Source organism: Vipera ursinii (genome assembly GCF_947247035.1).
Source record: "Vipera ursinii genome assembly, chromosome: 2".
Lineage (NCBI taxonomy): Eukaryota > Metazoa > Chordata > Lepidosauria > Squamata > Viperidae > Vipera > Vipera ursinii.
Genome location: NC_139513.1, coordinates 140,388,011 through 140,407,177, shown reverse-complemented (window position 1 = coordinate 140,407,177; position 19,167 = coordinate 140,388,011). Strand labels below are relative to the sequence as shown.

Genomic DNA, 19,167 nt, shown 5'->3' with positions numbered 1-19,167 from the left:
CCAGGCCACACCCACCCGCCCCCCTGAAGGCAACCGCAATGCGGATGCGGCCCTCAATGAAATTGAGTTTGACACCCCTGATGTAAAGGGTTTAACCATTTTCAAGGAGAAGGCAAAATGTTAGCCTTAGAGGGCTAAATGTGCAGTGAAAGGTTCCCCACTTAAGTACTAATGTTTTTTGTTTTTCTTTTAAATACCTTTTCAAACTGCTACAATGAAGTCAAAAGCCTTCTAAGAGGCAAAAGAAGTATTGGCAGTTTGAACACAATTATTATATTTAGTAGTAAGAAAAGAATGTGAAAAGAAAAAAAAAGGTTACAAATGGAACTTTGAAAAGTTGGCAGAAGGAAAATACTTGCTTTTCCATCATAGTGAGATTATTTCAACTTCTCCCACCACTGCCTATAAAATGAGACAAACCATTTCAGTTTATCTCAGCCTTAAAAATTACAGTCCTACTTAGGAGAAGAGCTTCTCCATCTCTCCTCTAATTCAAGTGCAACAGTATTCCACCAGCAGCTTCACTCTTCCTTTTATAAAAATGAGTCTTTTATCATGTATTCAAGGTCATTATATCTGAAAACAAGGGAAATGAGTCACTATTTTGTCCCTTCCTACTAATGAATTACACTGAAATAATACTACTATGCCTTATATTGATTTGAGTTGCAATCCTATATTCACTAATTCTGAGGTAAAGCGTATTGAAAATAATTCCATTTACCATAAAATAGTTCAGCTCGTGACGACATTTACCTTTCCTTCATTGATCTGGACAAGCTAAGCAAGATCAGACCTGTTTAAATTTTTTATGAGAGACCACAAGAAAATAAGGCCATAGCACTGTAATGTAGTGGGTCCGACGCAAGGAAGAGACGCCAGCCGGAGTATGTGTTCAGCTCTTTATTGGGGGGGAACGTACTGAAAAACAAGGGCTACCTGGCCTCCTTAAATATCTAGCCAGGTAGGCAACCAGCCAATGGGGTTGGCCGTAGGTTTCCCACCGAAACTAGGTTTCCCGCCAAAACCGTCCAGGCCAACGCCCCCTGGTGGCTGTTGCTATGCGGCTGCCTGCATCAGGATACATAACAAGCACAGACTGGGGTATTTTTAAAAAATACATTCTGAAAAAGACAGTAGCAGATCACTTCCATAGGTGGAAAGAAAACTATGCGAATGAACTCTCAGCTCCAAGGAGAGTTTATCTTAAACAACTTCAGAATGATACTGATAAACAGTTTCTGCTGGAACTCTGTGCCCTTTACTCATATCTCCAGAAACTGGGGGGGGAAGCTGTACAAAGTAAGCCATCTACCATTCCCATAACATTCAAAGGCTGCAGAATTCACTCTCAAGAGATACTGAATAGCTCTGGACTGTTCTTACAGTGTTGATTTACTGCCACCCTCACAATAATTGGCCAAACTCCTCTTCACCAATTGTCCCAGATTATAATTAGCTTGGTGCTTTGCTCTTTTTTCTGAATAATTTTTTTAAAGATTATATGATGCATATGAAACTACTGTAGTCTACACTGTACCAAACACATAAAAGAAAAAAAATAAATTATTTTTTTTTAATTTAAAAAATTAAATCTAAAAAGGGCAGAGAAAGTAAAAAAAGAAGAAATCTCTCCCTTCATCTCTAGCAAATAATCAACATTAATATTTTATCATCACCTTTTAAAACAAAACCAACCATCCTTTCATGGCTTAAGACATCCCCCCTCTGCTGTACAACAATTTCTAAAGCCTCATCAAACCATCTTAATCAGCAAAAGTCCATTAAGAGTTATCAGAAATAACGTAATTACAGGTAGTCCTCAACGTATGACAATTGAGCCCAAAATTTCTGTTGCCAAATCAGACATTTGTTAAGTGAGTTTTGCCCCCATTTTACGACCTTTCTTTTAATAATAATAATAATAACAATAATAATAATAATAGCCTTGGGTGCAATCCCAAAAGAACTGGAGCACCACTTGAACACCATTGGCATTGACAAATTCGCCATTAGTCAATTGCAAAAGGTGGCCTTACTGCTTCCATCCTGTGATGATATCTGTAATACCCTCAAACATCCACATCTGCCTATCCTAGGTCCTTGGTAAGGACTCGATAGGTAGACAAAAATGCCAAATCCAGTCTGGACATCTGGCTGACTGTGCAATGATCAATAATAATAATAAACAACTTTATTATCACTTTGAATGTGCACCAGTCGGCATACATCAAAATGAAATTTCATTGCATACACCACCTCCGATATACACACCTTGTTCGTGGCCAGCTCAAGTTTCAGAACGTCCATTTCAGTCTCTAGGGAGCAAACATGGCAAGATGGAAATGGCGGTCCATATGGATTATCTCTCAAATTAGCTTGTATTCCTGCACGACAACTTTCCTCCTTTCCTTTTTTTGATCCTGTCTCTTTTTATTGCCACAGTTGTTAAGTGAATCACTGCAGTTGTGTGGTTAGTAACAGAATTGTTACGTGAATCTGGTTTCCCCATTGGCTTTACTTGTCAGAAGGTCGCAAAAGGTGATCACATGACCCAGGGACACTGCCACCCTCATACATATGAGTCAGTTGCCAAGCATCTGACTTTAGATCATGTGATCACAGGGATGCTGCAACAGTCATAAGTGTGAAAAATGGTCATAAGTCACTTTTTTCACTGCTGTTGTAACTTTGAACAGTCACTAAATAAACCGTTGTAAGTCAAAGACTACCTGTATTGCAAATATCTAATAAACCCAGTCTGAACCCTCCCTCTTATCTTTTCTATTTAAACAAATATCCCTATCGTCTCTTGTCAAATAACCAAAACCTTTATAACATCATCATGCAGTCCTAGTCAACAAAAAGCTATTAAACATTACCCAAATTAGCAACCCATGTTTTCCTCTCAGATATTAAGATTTATATCTGTCTTCACTTTTTATATTTATGCAGATGCATTCATTACGGTTACTAAGCCAGAATCAGCCTTCACAGATTTTTCTGAGTATGAGTGATAACTTCAGACCAGTGCAGCCTCTCAACAATCGATGTATCCGAACAAACATCAACTTTAGTTTACAAGGGAAAGATTGCCCGAACAATAGAGCACAGAAACTACAGTATAGAGGTAATGCTCCAAACATTACATTCATTTCAAGGTAATGTTTTCTGTTTTGGAATCCCCTTTGTTTTACAGTGTCAGATTAGGAAGGTTTGATCTTCCGTATTCCAGGTTAAATTGTTTCTTTGTCAGGCCCAATATTTTCTACTTTGATAATCTGTCTTCAGAGACTCAGAGAAGGATCTTTCAGTCATCTGCTTTCTGGTGAGTAAGTGGAAATGCTAGGATTAAAATACAGATTTTTTTATGTACAAAATATATGTTTTGCCATTACAAAAGACAGCTCTTTCAGTCTTCTAAGGAGGCTTCTATGAACATTCAGAAAAATAAGGCTTACAGAAGGGGCAAAATACATGTCTGACATAGTGATAGCTGGAGTTCTGGCTACTGAGTATGAAGGAAAGGAGCTGAACCAGAGTTTGGAGCTGAAAATAAATATGCATGAAAAATCTAAAGACACCATAGAGACAATTACCCTGCTGAAGGATACTGCATAACATGCACTGAGATAACCAGATTGATTCTGTTTCAAAACAGTGGAATCATTTATAGGCAACAAAACCCAGGGTGGCTGGTTTTAAGGTTAAAGAACAAATGCAAGCAAGAGTTCACACCTTTAATTGTTACCTTTCCCAGGTTTGCATAACTTATTTGGTGATCAAGGAGGAGAAAGAAGGTGTAGTTTTGTTTGGTTTTGCTTTTTTAGTAAGAGATTACTGTTTAAAAGAAAAACACTGGAAGCCAGGAAATTTGAAGCACAATTCATTCTGGAACAACTGCTTCTGTTTTATTTTGGAATGCCAATAACACTACCTTCCCTGATGACCTTTCAGTGTTTTTCAAATCTGGTTTCTTTAAGATGTGTAGGACTTCAGGTCCCAGAATTCTCCATGCCGGCTGGGGAATTCTGGGAGTTGAAGTCCACACTTCTTAAAGTTGCCAAGTTTGAAAAACACTGTTCTAGATTAAACAGTCTTCCCTGTACGGTATCTTCCAGGAGTGTTAGACCTGAGCTCCCATACCCAGCAGGAGCTAAGTCCATGATACATGCATCAAGAAAGGCTTATTAGGATAAAATAATAATGATTATATCTTGCAAAAGTATACAGCGTGGTGTATGGGAAGACAAACATGAATACATCTGTTTTCAGGGAAGCCACTTTCCTAACAAGAAGTGCTTACAAGGGGCTGCAGCTCAGTAGAAGAGGCCATGCTTTTCATGTAGAAAATCCCAGATTTAGCCACTGTCCAGACACTCTTCTTCCTGTTGTTGTGCCATATCCGCTATCGGACATTGGCGATCATGCTGGTGATCCTATTTTTATCAGCAGCCACACAAAAAAGTGCTGCTGAATTTTGTCCAAACCAGCCCCTTAGATTTTGACGCCATGATGTTCTTCTTCTGCCTGGACCTCATTTGCCTTCAATCTTTCCTGGAGGATTAAATGGAGTATGCCGTATTTTTCTGGGTGTCGCATCACATGTCCGAAATATTCTAACTTTAGATTTTTAAATTGTTTTGATGATTTCCCTTGGCTTTCCCAGGCGGCTTACACTAGTTTAACCAATATCAAGTTAAATCAATGATGGCAAATCTTTTGGGCTTGGCATGTCAAAAATTAAAAAAAAATACCTAATTTGACTGCTTGCATGTAAATACTGATATGTCACCCAAAATGCCATATTGTGTCACCTGTGACACATGTATCATAGATTCATCATCATTTGAGTTAGATGGATTAATAATCTGATTGAATGTAAAGCAAGTGACACATTTTGAGATATTGTGAACAATTATGAAATATCCATTCTCGTTCACTAAACCTGAAAACTTTCTCCCCTCTTAAAGAACCAATGTTTAACTTCTTTTTTCTTTTTTCTTTTTTAAATATATCCACTTCTGGCAAGTTCTGGCTCCAAACCTTGATTTCAAGCCAAGGCTTGATTTCTCCTACCAGCAGAAAATCAGAATCTCTAATAACCTCATTATCTCATTGTCCCCACTCTCCCATCCACAGAGAGACATTTCAAATGCTGGAAAAAGCACTAGAAATTGTTTAATATTCTCCATTTAAGATTTATTTATTTATTTACACATTATTTATTTGGTTTATCCTAAGTAACTGGTCCCACAATCTATCTTTCAGTTATTTGAGTGATCTTTAAATTTGTGGTTGTAGAAAGAAAAAAATAGAGGAGGGAGGGTGTCATTGTGGAATTTTTTCCATGGTTATTGTTTGTTTGTTTTTCCCCCCTTTCAGTAAATGAATGGCTCCTGAAGTAATTAAGACACAAATGGGAAGAAGTTTTAACCTCAATGGAATGCTACTACTGTGAATTGATATACTACAGAATGCCCCAACCCCATTCAGTCCTCGGTCTTTGTACTTCATGGAGCCACAGTCAAAAGAAAAGGATGCCAAGTTGGAAATTCAGCTCAATGAAATGTATTCATATGGATCAGTCATAAGGGGAAAAAAGACAATATCTGCCATTACCATGATTACAATTTTGATACTGTTTTCCTGAAACTACTATCGCCCACAATGAAAAAGACTGTTCAGACTTTGTATATATATGAATTCTTCCTCTGTTCCCCTTCTCCCTTCTTCGCTTTCCCATCATAACTCCATTAAAAAGGTGGTTTGCTGCTGCCATCCAAGTGGATTTGTGTTCTGTGTGCCAAGTAATCCTTGGAAAGCTGTCATATCCCCCTCATTATTGGTTACTGGCAACGCAGAACTAGGGAGATAGTAAGGGAGAGTTATTTCTGGATCATAATCTTTCCATTTGCTTAATAATGGACAGATGCCAAGATAAGTATTGTAAATAGATCACTGAAGAATATAAAGGAAATTGAAATATTTTCCCCCATCACATACCTGTAGTAGGAACTGCCAAGACTGGAATTAATCCATTTTTCTGTTTCTTGTTTTACAAAGGTCATACACTGTGTTTGGTTATTGTTAACAATTCAATAAATGTGTTTAACAAATTAATTTGCTACACTTACTTCGGTTTATTTTATTTCTTCTCTCTCTCAAAAAAGAAAAAATAATGAAAAGGATCTTGAATTCTGCCGGCACCAATTATCAGAATTGTATTTTTAAATGTTTATTATTTATATGTCAATATGTAGTTAAAGGTTACTATAGGAATAATCACAAATTAAGATTTAAATAGCAGAAGCACACACACATCATTTTAAAGTACCTTGGTAAGCATTTATTTGGAAAACATCTCTGGCGTCTAAAACAAAAATTGATTTTCATTGGACCACAGAAATACAGGAAGTCATCCCATACATTTCTTAGACTTTTGCCTCCTATCAACATCAACACAGGTTTGGGTAGATTTCCCTACTCATATATAGCTCAAATTCCCAGAATGGGAAAGCCGAGTCAATCATACAGAAATAACTTGTAACCTTTGATACTTTCTTCTTGAAACTTACACTGTTTGGTAAGGCATCAGGTTAGAAAGCATGAGACCATGAGTCCAAGTCCCACTTTAGCCGTGAAAGCCAGCTGAGTGGCCTTGGGCCGTCACTCTCTTTCAGTCCAATCCACCTCACAACGTGTGTGTGTTCACTGCCTTGGAATTATTTGTAAAAATAATAAAGGCAGGAATTACATACATATATGCATACCTACATCTGTACATAAATCTGAAGGTCCTCAGATGCAGTGGCCTTCCTTTAAATCCCTGACTTTTCAGAATGAAAGTTTACAGTGCCAGTTGAACCACCCAGACTTAATGACTGGGCTGGTCTAAATTATTTATTTATTTCCTTGGATAAGACTACACCCCTTTGCACAGTTGGAGTTCCTAATGCAAGTTTGCTGCTGTATGGAGGCTTCTCTCTGTGTTCAGGAGAACCTGAAGATGTCCATTGCAGGCACATATATATACCAAATGGAAAATTGGAAGAAGGTTTGAATGGGACTTTTATGTTTGTGACATCTATTTGCAGCAAAATTAGGCTGCTGCAATTTTTAACAGACACATTAAAAAACACATTTTCTTCCATCTCCCCATAAAATATCTGGGTAAGTATATCTCCATAACAATACACAGATTTTGTTACTGGAAAAGTAAGTGATATTGCTGAAAGAGAAATGTTTCCTTAAAGAAGGCATCTGGATCACACATAATTTTATTTATGGTCAGGTAAAGTGGACATCTGGAAAAGACAATTGTCTTTGTCTCATCTACTTGTATTGTTGAAGCAAAACAATGTAACCAATATATCTGATGAGGAAATACCTGCTTTTCTGAATGGATATAAACAAGATTTCACCAAGCCAAAAGCAGATTTCTTTGATGTTTTTGTTTTAATTTTGTTTCATATTTAATTATCATTTACTATATTGAAGTTTGGAGTAAATGTGTCAGGGCCCGCTTCAAAACCTCGTAGAACTCGTGGAAACAGTTTCTTCCAAAAGGATCTTTTATTAGGAGAAGTTGATAGCAGGCATACTATACAGTATCTGAGGGTTTCCCACTCAAATCGATAGGTAAAAGTGTCCCAAGCAAAACTCCACCCCAATATTTGACATTTGACATCTGGTCAGTTCAAATGGCCCCATCCCCAGGTGTTAAGTTCTTCGTGGGAAAAGGGAGATAACATCAGGCCATCTCCAGTTGTAGCTGCGATGTTTTGGTGGCTCTTTGCACATTCTCCTGGGAGCACAGAGATAAACCAGTTGCTGGAGGTTGCATTCCATTCTTCCCCTCCCTTTCCTAGCTGACATTAAGGGATGGGAAAGTTCACAGAAGAATAATGCAGGAAAGCAAAGCTTTACATTGTAGTGATAATCAAGGCAATAACCCTCAAGCACTCCCCCTCCCCCCTAGGAGTATGGCAGAACCCAGGATAAGGAGAGAGTGAGATTTGGGACAGGATGAAAGGGAAAGAGAAGGAATTGGAGGAGGGGGGAGAAAGGATAGGGGAACCTATTGATGTGGGTTCTGACAAAATGTATTCAAGTAGAAGGGAGCATGATGGTTCAGTGGTTAAAGACACTGAGCTTGTCAGCTGGAAAACTGACAGTCTGGGTTTAAGACCCAAGTGCTGCACCACAGGGTGATCTCTTGTTACTTTCTCCAGCTCCTGCCCACCAAGCAGTTCTAAAGCATTCAAATGCAAGTAGATAAGTAGGTACCACTTCAGTGGGAAGGTAACAGTACTCCGCGTGCTTTGGCTAGCCACATGATCACACAAATGTCTTCGCACAACACTGGCTTGGCTAGAGATGAGCACTGCCCCCTAATGTCAGACACAATTGGACAGGGGAAACTTTTACCTTTATTCAACTAGAACCTCTTGAACTGTTTTCCAAAAAAAATAGTTCCTATTCCTCCCATAGATCAAATCTAATTTTCTACACAGACACATGCCTCTCTTTTCCTTTCATCTTGGATTACTGGATTCAGCAGAAATATTAAAGGTCTGGTTACAAATGAAATAACTGAGTTTTTCATCACAGAAGATCATGTTCTCTGTATTGGATAAATAGGAAAGAAATATTACACCGATTTGTATAGTGTTTTCTGAATAATAGATGCAACCAAAATGAGACTGTTGATCATATAAATTACTTTTTAAGAAATATCTAGCAGTCATCAAGAGTAAGAATTAGAACATTTTTCACAGATCTGGAATTCACGTGTTCATATAACTTTCAAAAATCCTGGAGTACCGGGGAAGTACCTGAGGATTGGAAAAGGGCTGATGTGGTTCCCATCTTCAAGAAAGTAAAAAAAAAACAGACCCAGGAAACTACAGACCAATCAGTTTAACATTAATACCTGGGAAGATCCTAGAAAAGATAATCAAAAAACAAATCTGCAAACAACTAGAAGCAAACATAGTTGTAACTAGTAGCCAGCTCGGGTTTGTTAAAAACAGATCATGCCAAACCAATCTTATTTCATTCTTTGATAAAGTGACTAAATTAGTAGACCAGCAAAATGCTGTGGACATATACTTAGATTTCAGTAAGGCATTTGACAATGTAGACCACAACCTGCTGCTTAGTAAGCTAGAAAAAGGTGGGATAGACATCACCATCAGATGAATCTGTAGCTGGCTGACAAACTACTCAGCGAGTAGTCCTCAATGGAAAGAAGTAAGAGTGGGGTACCACAAGGTTCTGTCTTAGGCCCAGTATTCTTTAATATCTTCATAAATGACTTAGATGAGGGAATAGAAGGGGAACTCATCAAATTTGCAGATGACACTAAACTGGCAGGATAGCCAACACCCCAGAAGACAAGCTCAGGATCCAAAAAGATCTTGACGAACAATGGGCCCTAACCAACAAAATGAATTTTACTGTGGAGAAAAGCAAAGTTAACATGTAAGCAGAACAGATTAGGTGACACCTGACTCAAAAACAGCAACTATGAGAGGGATCTTGGAGTCCTAGTGGACGATCACTTGGTTGCAGTATTCCAGGTGTGGTCTTCCTAGGGTTTTATAAAGTGGTACTAATACTTCACGTGATCTTGATTTTATGCCTCTGTTTATAAAACCCTAGGAAGACCACACCTGGAATACTGCAAACAATTTTGGTCACCATACTACAAAAAAGATGTTGAGACTTTGGAAAACGTTCAGAGAAGAGCAACGAAAATGATCAAGGGCCTGAAGACTAAAACATATGAAGAATAGCTGCAGGACTTGGGTTTGGCTAGTCTAGAAAAAAGAAGAAACAGGAGTGACATGATAGCAGTATTCCAGTATTTGAGGGGCTGCCACAAAGAAGAGGGGGTCAAATTATTCCCCAAAGCACCAGAGGGCAGGACAAGAAACAATGGTTGGAAATTGACCAAAGAGAGAATCAACCTGGAACTAAAAAGAAACTTCCTAACAGTGAGGACAATTAACCAGTGGAATAGCTTGCCTTCAGAAATCGTGGGCCCTCCTTCACTGAAGGTTTTTAAAAAGAGACTGGATGGTCAGTTGTCTGAAATGGTATAGGTTATCCTGCTTGAGCAGGGAGCTGGACTAGAATACCTCCAAGGCCCCTTCCAAATCTATTCTATATTATAGTTAAAAATCAAAAAACAAAAATATTTGCTGGCCAATGGACATACATTTCCATTTGTCTTCTTGTTCTTGTAACAAGAAGAGGTATTACGGAATATTTCAAAACCTTTAAACATTTTCATATATTCAAACCATCACCAATATTATTATCATCATCATCATCATCATCATCATCATCATTATTATTATTATTATTATTATTATTATTATTATTATTATTATTATTATTTCTATTTTGTCCCTTGATTATCCAATCCAATAGATTAGAGAGAGAAAGTATGACAAGGAGCAACATGTGGCTGACATTAAATCTTAGAATATATATTATCAAGAGTTATACCAGGAACCAACAACCTCTCTCTGCAGTATATCCCTAAGACTGAAACTGTGATCCTCAGCTTATTCTTATTTCTCATTCTCTGCCCGACAACCACATACTGTATGTAGTTCAGTTCTGACGTGCTGACACATACCCTGCTTCTCTGACTCTATTGTTACTTTCTTTGTGATAAAAATATTGACTCTAAGCAAAACATGTCTCAGCCTTTCCCTTGTAATTTTAAAACATGCTCAAAAATGGTTTATTACATGGCTTACTTAGATTCATTGCTGTGACTTCCACTCAACCAGATAAGCATTAGAATTAAAGATGTCTAAGTTGCCTTTTTACATGGCAAATGTAAATGTTGTCACAACATTCATTGGCTCTAGAGTAGTGTTTTACAAATTTGTCAATTTTAAAATGTGTGGACTTCAACTCCCAGAATTCCCCAAAAAGTACGTTGGGTGGAGAATTCTGGGAATGGAAGTCCACGCATCTTAAAGCTGACAAGTTTGAAAAGCTCTATGTTGCCTATCCTGACTCTGACAGCTCCAGATCTTGGCTTTCACATCCTAAGATTCCAGCTCTTTTTAAGTGGTTTTTATATATGCATGAGACCAACTGTTTGTTTACAATACAAATGCCAAGGTAGCTGAACTAAATCCGAAAGTCTGTTCACTTCCAGGCTTGTTGACAAGCAAAGTTTGCTAATATTACTAATCAGCACTCAATCAAAATATTAAATAATTAGGAGAGAAAGTGGCGCAATGGGAAAGTGCATGTGTGAAAAGAGATAAAGACCAAAAGACACAGGAGCAAAAGGAAAGATAAAAGCTTGCAGCATACTGACAAAGCTAGAGATATTAATGTACTGCTCTTTCCTCCCTCCACTCCAAACATTTCTTCACTGCTTCTCATTTAAGAATACAATCTTACTTCACCCAGAGAGTCCAACTTCAGCTCTCTGCTTTCTTTTAGTTTTAATTTGAAATGTGACAATAATGACTAATAAACATTTTCAGACTTGGGATGCCAACATTTCCCCAGACCAAGGGCTCCAGTCATTAAACATTTATCTGCTTTGCCTGTGAGAACTTGTGTCAAAAGTTATAATGAAACTTGATGACATTTCATCCAAATGCCATTCTTCCATCTACACTCGAGGAAGTGTTCAAATGAGCCAGCCATTTTTTCTTCTGGGTTAATTCACCCCTCATTTGACATACAGAGAAACATGGCCAAGAAAAAGGGCAACGGTTCGTGCTTTCACAAATACAAAATTCTCTTTCAACGCAGCCTCTTTATTTTGCCCCTCCCCCCCACACAAAAGGGACTGTTTTGATTATGAGAGCCATTTTGAAAGGCCATTTTGAAAAAGGGAAAGTTGCTTTACAATGCACTGAAAGTGGTTCCCCCACTGGGTTACAGAGCTTGTGACCATCCAAGCTAAAAGCAATCTAAGCATAATATTTTGTGGCCTACTGGGTCTTTATTATCCCCTGTCATATTGAAATAGGAGTAAAGAAAAAAAAGAATCCAAGTCTGGAAGGTTATTTTCAATATAAAAGATCATAAACTGCCCAGATCTGAGACTTCTTCATATAAATTATATCGTGCATAATTCTCAGAGGACATGATAACTTTCAGATACTGTAACTTCTTGGACTTGCACAAGGCTATCTGCATAACCTTTTTTTTTAACTCTCTGAAAAGTCAACCTTCCTCCTTGTTCTGTTCTTAAGAAACTGCTGTGTTGGGGGTGGCCATATCTATAATTCTACTCCTCTCTGATAGTTAAACAGCAATCCATCAAAACTTAAAGGGGCCCTGAGGGGAAGCATTTCTAATATTGTTTTGGTTCTCTGTACTTCAGAGAGAGCCTATTTTTTCTTGGAGTCTTAATCCACTAAAACTCTAGTGCTTGGATGTAGTAGAATGCTCACTACTTCATCTTTGTATCACAGATCTGATCCATCACCTTAACTGTCTAATTTGCCTTCACTATTTTTTAAAGGACTAAAGGCAACCAACATGGTTATATTGGTATTTCTTGATCTTTCTTGATCTCTATCACCAAATTTTTTAAATTTTTTTAAAAATCCCATTTATATCCCGCCCTTCTCCGAAGACTCAGGGCGGTTTACAATCTAAAGCACAAATCAATGTGCTTAGCAATAGCCTTCATTCTATGTATATGCCTGCTTATTAGGGCTTTCGCCCCCCCCCCCCAACAAAGTCAGCTTATTGCCCCCAACAATCTGGGTCCTCATTTTACCTACCTCGGAAGGATGGAAGGCTGAGTCAACCTTGAGCCTGGTGGGACTCAAACCTGCACTAATTGTAGGCAGCTGGTGTTACTTAAGGAGGCATTAGCCCACTGCTCCACCAAGGCTCTTACTATCAATCCCATTGGAAGTTAAAATACATGAGGGGGAAAAAATCCAGTTTGGACCAAAAGAAAAAAAGAAAAGAAAACTGGCTCAGAGAAGCAGCACTAGCAAAAACAAAAAGAGTGAAGAGACGTTTTGAGGTTTCATAAGGCATTCACTGTCATCGTCTGACACATATTTTGATTTGGAAGAAACTGAGGAATTTCTGAGAAAGAGGCCCTCAGGTATCTTCAGCATTACTTGGTCTGCTTAGAGAACAGGACAGGAAAAGGATCCTAATTAAAGGATCTGATTCATCTATCATTGGCTAATGATCCTTTGGGGGAATTTATTTTTTTTATTTATTTTAATTCCATTTATATCCCGCCCTTCTCCAAAGACTCAGGGCGGCTTACAAGCTTAGCAGTAGCCTTCATTCTATGTATAAGCCTGCTTATTAGGGCTTTCACACACACCCCCAAGCGGCATTATTACAAAGTCAGCTTAACTGCCCCCAACAATCTGGGTCCTCATTTTACCTACCTCGGAAGGATGGAAGGCTGAGTCAACCTTGAGCCTGGTGGGATGCCAACCTGCACTAATTGCAGGCAGCTGGTGTTACTTAAGGAGGCATTAGCCCACTGCTCCACCAAGGCTCCTTGGTGAATTACTTTGGAGATTCTGAAAAAGTAATGCAGCCAAACCTAGCAAAGTCTTCCACCCCACCCCACCCCCCCACCCCCAAATAATGTTTTGTGATGTGCTTGGGGAAAATTGTTAAAATTAAATAAAATTATTTTTACTAATTTTAAATTAATAAATAGCAGTCTACTAACAGGATCTTATATCATTTTATGGGCAATCCATTCCACCGTGACTATTTCCAGCCTGCTGCTTTAAGTTGCTGTGGCTCTCCCAAAACTGTATGGACATGTTCTTGGAGCCAGCAGGAGTCAAGCATAACACAAGGACATTTATAGTTGTACTTTATGGAAGCAAGCAAGCCAGATCTCTTACAGACAAGAGCTTGGATAGTGCTTTGCAGAATCCTAACATTAAAGGCCCAGCTCAGTTGCTTTGCTGCCACTACTGTTTTTAAGGGTCATAGAAAATACCAAAACTGGATCAGGCCAACACAACTTCAAAAGCAAGTTCTCCTGCTATGCCTGTTAAGAGTCTGCCAACTTTCTTGTTTATTTCCAGTCTAGGCCAGTAGCAGAGAGCCGAGATGGATTATGTCTCCTTGTAGGACATAATACATGGACTGTGTCTGTTTAGCCTAATCTAGAATGATTTTAATTCTTTGTGTATCATAGAGCTATACTAATGGGGTGGCTATAAATAAGATTTAGAAGCATATTGATATGGCTTGATGTTTATATAATATTTTCCATTTCAGGTAAGTCTGGCTAACAGAGATAAACTTCATACTATTGGACATACTTTTCATATTGTAAACTGCTGTGTTTAATACCATAATTACACAATTTTTTCTCAACTGAGGACCATGCTTGACATCTGAGTGACATAGCAAAACCTAGTTTGTGGATTTAAATGGACTAAAATTACATTTTTGTTGTTAGCTGCGAAGTCGTGTCCGACCCATCGCGACCCTATGGACAACATTCCTCCAGGCCTTCCTGTCCTCTACCATCTTCTGGAGTCCATTTAAGCTCACGCCTACTGCTTCAGTGACTCCATCCAGCCACCTCATTCTCTGTCGTCCCCTTCTTCTATTGCCCTCGATCTTCCCCAGCATTAGGCTCTTCTCCAGGGAGTCCTTCCTTCTCATTAGGTGGCCAAAGTACTTGAGTTTTAGCTTCAGGATCTGGCCTTCTAAAGAGCAGTCAGGATTGATCTCCTCTAGGACTGACCGGTTTGATCGCCTTGCAGTCCAAGGGACTCGCAGGAGTCTTCTCCAGCACCACAGTTCAAAGGCCTCAATTCTTTGGCGCTCAGCCTTTCTTATGGTCCAACTTTCACTACCATACATTGCAACTGGAAAGACCATAGCCTTGACTATACGCACTTTTGTTGACAGGGTGATGTCTCTGCTTTTTAGTGTGCTGTCTAGATTTGCCATGGCTTTCCTCCCCAGGAGCAAGCGTCTTTTAATTTCTTGGCTACAGTCCCCATCTGCAGTGATCTTGGAGCCCAGGAAAATAAAATCTGTCACTACCTCCATTTCTTCCCCATCTATTTGCCAGGAATTGAGAGGGCCAGATGCCATGATCTTGGTTTTCTTAATGTTAAGTTTCAAAATTACATTAGATTTCATTTACTTTACTTTTAAATGCAATAGATAATATTCATATGATTACTTTTTTTATCAGGGACCAGATACTTTTTAAAAAATAAAGTAAAATTAAAAATTGCTTCTGGAAAGTCTCTAAGGCTGCTTTTATGGATTTCTCAAAAGGCTACCCGAGGGGCAAAGTCAGGTTCTGCATCTCTCTCTCTCTCTCTCTCTCTCTCTCTCTCTCTCTCTCTCTCTCTCTCTCTCTCTCTCTCTCTCTCTCTCTCTCTCTCTCTCTCTCTCTCCCTCTTTGTGGGGAAAATAGGAGAAGGAAAGAGTATTATGGATGTTCGCTACTTTGAGTTACTTATAAAGTAATAAAAGATGGGCTAAAAATCAAATCAATAAATAAATGAATTAAGACCCATAGTTAACCATATTTCTTCATTTTAGGATTAGAACATACAGTATGTGGATTCTCCAAAGTGATTGCATAGTTTCAAGCTGTATGCAAGGGGGGGGGGAGAAAGGATTACAGCATCATCTTTCATTCGTTTATTGAAAGGGAAAAGGGCTTCATTTTCAGAAATCTTAGCAACTGAATTCTTTTCCTCTGGCACCCAATCTCTAAGTTCACCAATGCAAAGACTTCATGATTCTCTTGCTAATAATTATATGAAAGACAGAGCAGGTGGCTGTACGGTAACTATTTTTCTGTGTAAACATTCCCAGTTAGCAGAGTTTTAAAAACCCATTGCTCTTTATTCAGAAATTGAGAAGGCTATGCCAAATAATTTGTCAGATCATTTTTTGGAGGTCTTGTATGTGTATAAATAGCAAAAGTATCTGTGATAGTAGGTGGTAGAAGGTGGAGACTGACGTTACGTATTTCTTTCATCAAAGGGTCTGTCCACGCAGTTCTCAATCTGAGAAGAAACAAAGTCACAAAAGATCACTTAATTTCCTTATACATTTTCAAACAAATTAAAATGAAGAAGTATGCTGCTGAATTTATGCAGACATATATATAGTAACTCTCTTCTCTCTAGCACAGGGATGTCAAACTCGGCACATCGCATGACTTTTTCCCCATTGCCGGAGCTGGGGTGGGCGCGGTTTAGGCATGACTCATCCGGCCCGAGGCCAGCAGTTTGACACCCCTGCTCTAGCAGAATGACCTTCTCTGGAGTGATCTGACTCCAGCTTGACCCTTCAAGTCTTCCAACAATGGAAGAGTGAAGTACGGTAGAAGAATTAAGGAGGCATCAGGAGAGGTAGCCAAATTTGTGGCAGCCAATTCCAACAGTCTCTTTACAGTTTTTAAATTATTGCAACCTTTCAATAATCCTTTTCAAGCTGCAACAGGCAGGAAACTTGATGAATGCCATGCAGCATTCTTCATGTGAATATTGTTGCCTATAGATGCTTATCAATACTTTAAATAACAGCAAAACATGACATTGAAGAAATTTGGTTAGCAGAATAACAGAGTTGGAAAGGACATAGTATTGCAAAGCTGGAAAGGGAAAGCATCTAAAATGCAGAATGGTAATTAAATTGGGAATATTAGAGAAGGACAGATACCAACTGGGTTTCATTCATTCATGAGCCCTGGTGGCGCAGTGGTTAGAATGCAGTACTGCAGGCGACTTCTGTTGACTGCCAGCTGCCTGCAGTTCAGTAGTTCAATTCTCACCAGTTCAGGGTTGACTCAGCCTTCCATCCTTCTGAGGTCAGTAAAATGAGGACCCAGATTGTTGTGTGCAATAGGCTATAAACCGCTTAGAGAAGGCTGTAAAGCACTGTGAAGTGATATATAAGTCTAAGTGCTATTGCTATTCATACCAGCATCCCCTCTTGTCAGAGAGTGAAAAACCCAAATCCACTCATAGCAAATTCTGAGGTGAAGTTCTTTTGTATCTGTTAGCAAAAAAAAAAAAATAGTTTGATGTATTTTAATTAATTGCACGTGGATTTTTATAGCTACCATGTGAATGAGCAGGATTAAGGGAGGCTAAGCATGATTTTGTTTATTAATTGAAATAAAATGTGAAAAAGACATCATTCGTGTATTTTTTCCCAAATATCAAAAGCAAATATAAAGAGGAAAGAGAAGGAGAGCCATAAACACAGATACAGAAAAACATTAAAATGAATCAGAAACCAGACAGATTGATTCATCTTAATGGTTGTCTTAGTGGTTGATTGATTATGATGTGGATGTACTCATCATCACAGAAGCACTGAAATCCAAATCCAATTCTTTTATAGTATAAGCTGGGTTTTGTTTTTTACAAAAGATATAGCTGTACCCCAACACCTTTTACAGCCTAAGCACGCTCCAGCAGGAAGTAACAGAGCAGCCATAAGTCAGGCATTCTAACTACAGATGTACTTGCTCAAAAAGCCATAAATCAGGCTTCAGCTTTTCATCTGTCTTATAAAGGATCAGGCAGTAGCACTGAGTGAGAGTCAAAACCCCAGCCAACTAGGCCCTAGTACAAAGGTAAAATCCAAGGAGGAGTGTATTGTAATTGTCACAATCAGTCTGAAGTTAGGCTTTTGTTCTAGCAGAATGTCTTAAATATGCAAAGGGAAGCCCTTTTCACTTCCCAGCCAGGCCTAGGGAATGCTGAGATTGGTGGGACCTGATTCTACTAAGCTTCTGCTTCCATCAGGGTTCTTTCCCTGCAAGTGGACATTTTCACCTGGCTAGTGTCTGGCTTTCCAGGCAGAACTGCCAGCGTTCCCAAGGACTGGAATGAAGGCGGAGGGGGGGGGGGTGCGCCTCCAGTTTCAATATTAGAATTCTCTGTATCAAGGGTGGGAACAGCAAGGACTGCATGTGTTCTTTCTCTGCTGGTAGTGGGGTTCGGTGCTTCAGGGTCCTGCTTCACAAGTAGGTCTGTTCATCTTCTTCAGAAGGCGATTTGTTCTGCTAGACCTGACCCCACCTCACACTGACATCACAAACGGTCATTGGCCAAGAGGGATTACTCTGGAAATATACTTTAGTATGTGAAATAGAATAGCACTTAGCAATAGCAAAAGCACTTATGAATGGAATGGAATGGAATGGAATGGAATAGAATAGAATAGAATAGAATAGAATAGAATAGAATAGAATAGAATAGAATAGAATAGAATAGAATAGAATAGGAAGGGACCTTAGAGGTCTTCTAGTCCAGCCCCCTGCTAGAGCAGGAGAGTCTATACTATTTTAGACAAGTAACTGCCAGCCCACGGGCCAGTTTCATCATACCGAAGCCGCACCCAACTCATTGCCGGCAATGCAAAGAGTCACAATACGTTGCGACACATCACATGATGTGGCAAGTTTGACACTCGTGGCCTTGTTTCTTCTTTAAAACTTCCAGTGATGGAGCACCCACAATTTCTGAAGGCAAGCTATTCCACTGGTTAATTGTCCTCACTGTTAGGAACTTTCTCCTTAATTCCAGGTTGCTTCTCTCTTTGGTCAGTTTCCCACCATTGTTTCTTGTCCTGCCCTCTGGTGCTTTGGAGAATAGTTTGACCCCCCTCTTCTTTGTGGCAGCCCCTCAAATGCTGCAATACTGCCATCATGTCACCCCTGTTTCTTCTTTTCCAAGTGCTGTAGAGTTATACACCACTTCACAGTGCTTTACAGCCCTCTCTAAGCTATGTACAGAGTCAGCCTATTGCCCCCAACAATCTGGCTCCTCACTTTACTGACCTTGGAAGGATGGAAGCTGAGTCAACCTTGAGCCGGTGAGAATCAAACTGCCGAACTGCTGGCAGCCAGGAGTCAGCAGAAGTAGCCTGCAGTACTGCATTCTAACCACTGCACCACCATGGCTCATAACGATGCTTCAGCAAGATTTTTTGAATCTTGCTGAATCACAGTATAGTTTTTTTTAATTATCATTTCAAGGAACTTGGTATCAATAATAATTTGCCTTGGGGGGAGGGAAGCATATTTTAGCTTTTTGTGTTGTTCTTTGATACATACAGTCAAATTAGCATTTTCCAAAGCTTATCCTTCCTCCAATGCTCTGTCTTAAATTAATTCTCTCTTCCCTT

The 19,167-nt window shown here is 39.1% G+C and overlaps 1 protein-coding gene across 1 annotated transcript in view; it reads left to right on the top strand.

The window, feature by feature from the left end:
- CA10 (carbonic anhydrase 10) overlaps window positions 1–5,408 on the top strand; it is a gene marked incomplete at both ends in the record, with an annotated part of 388,401 nt that extends 382,993 nt beyond the window's left edge. Inside the window, 2 exons of the mRNA XM_083353641.1 lie at window positions 2,956–3,130; window positions 5,386–5,408. Of these exons, the coding sequence (XP_083209767.1) occupies window positions 2,956–3,130; window positions 5,386–5,408 (198 nt within the window). The remainder of the gene's footprint in view (window positions 1–2,955; window positions 3,131–5,385) is intronic.
- Window positions 5,409–19,167: the final 13,759 nt, after the last annotated feature.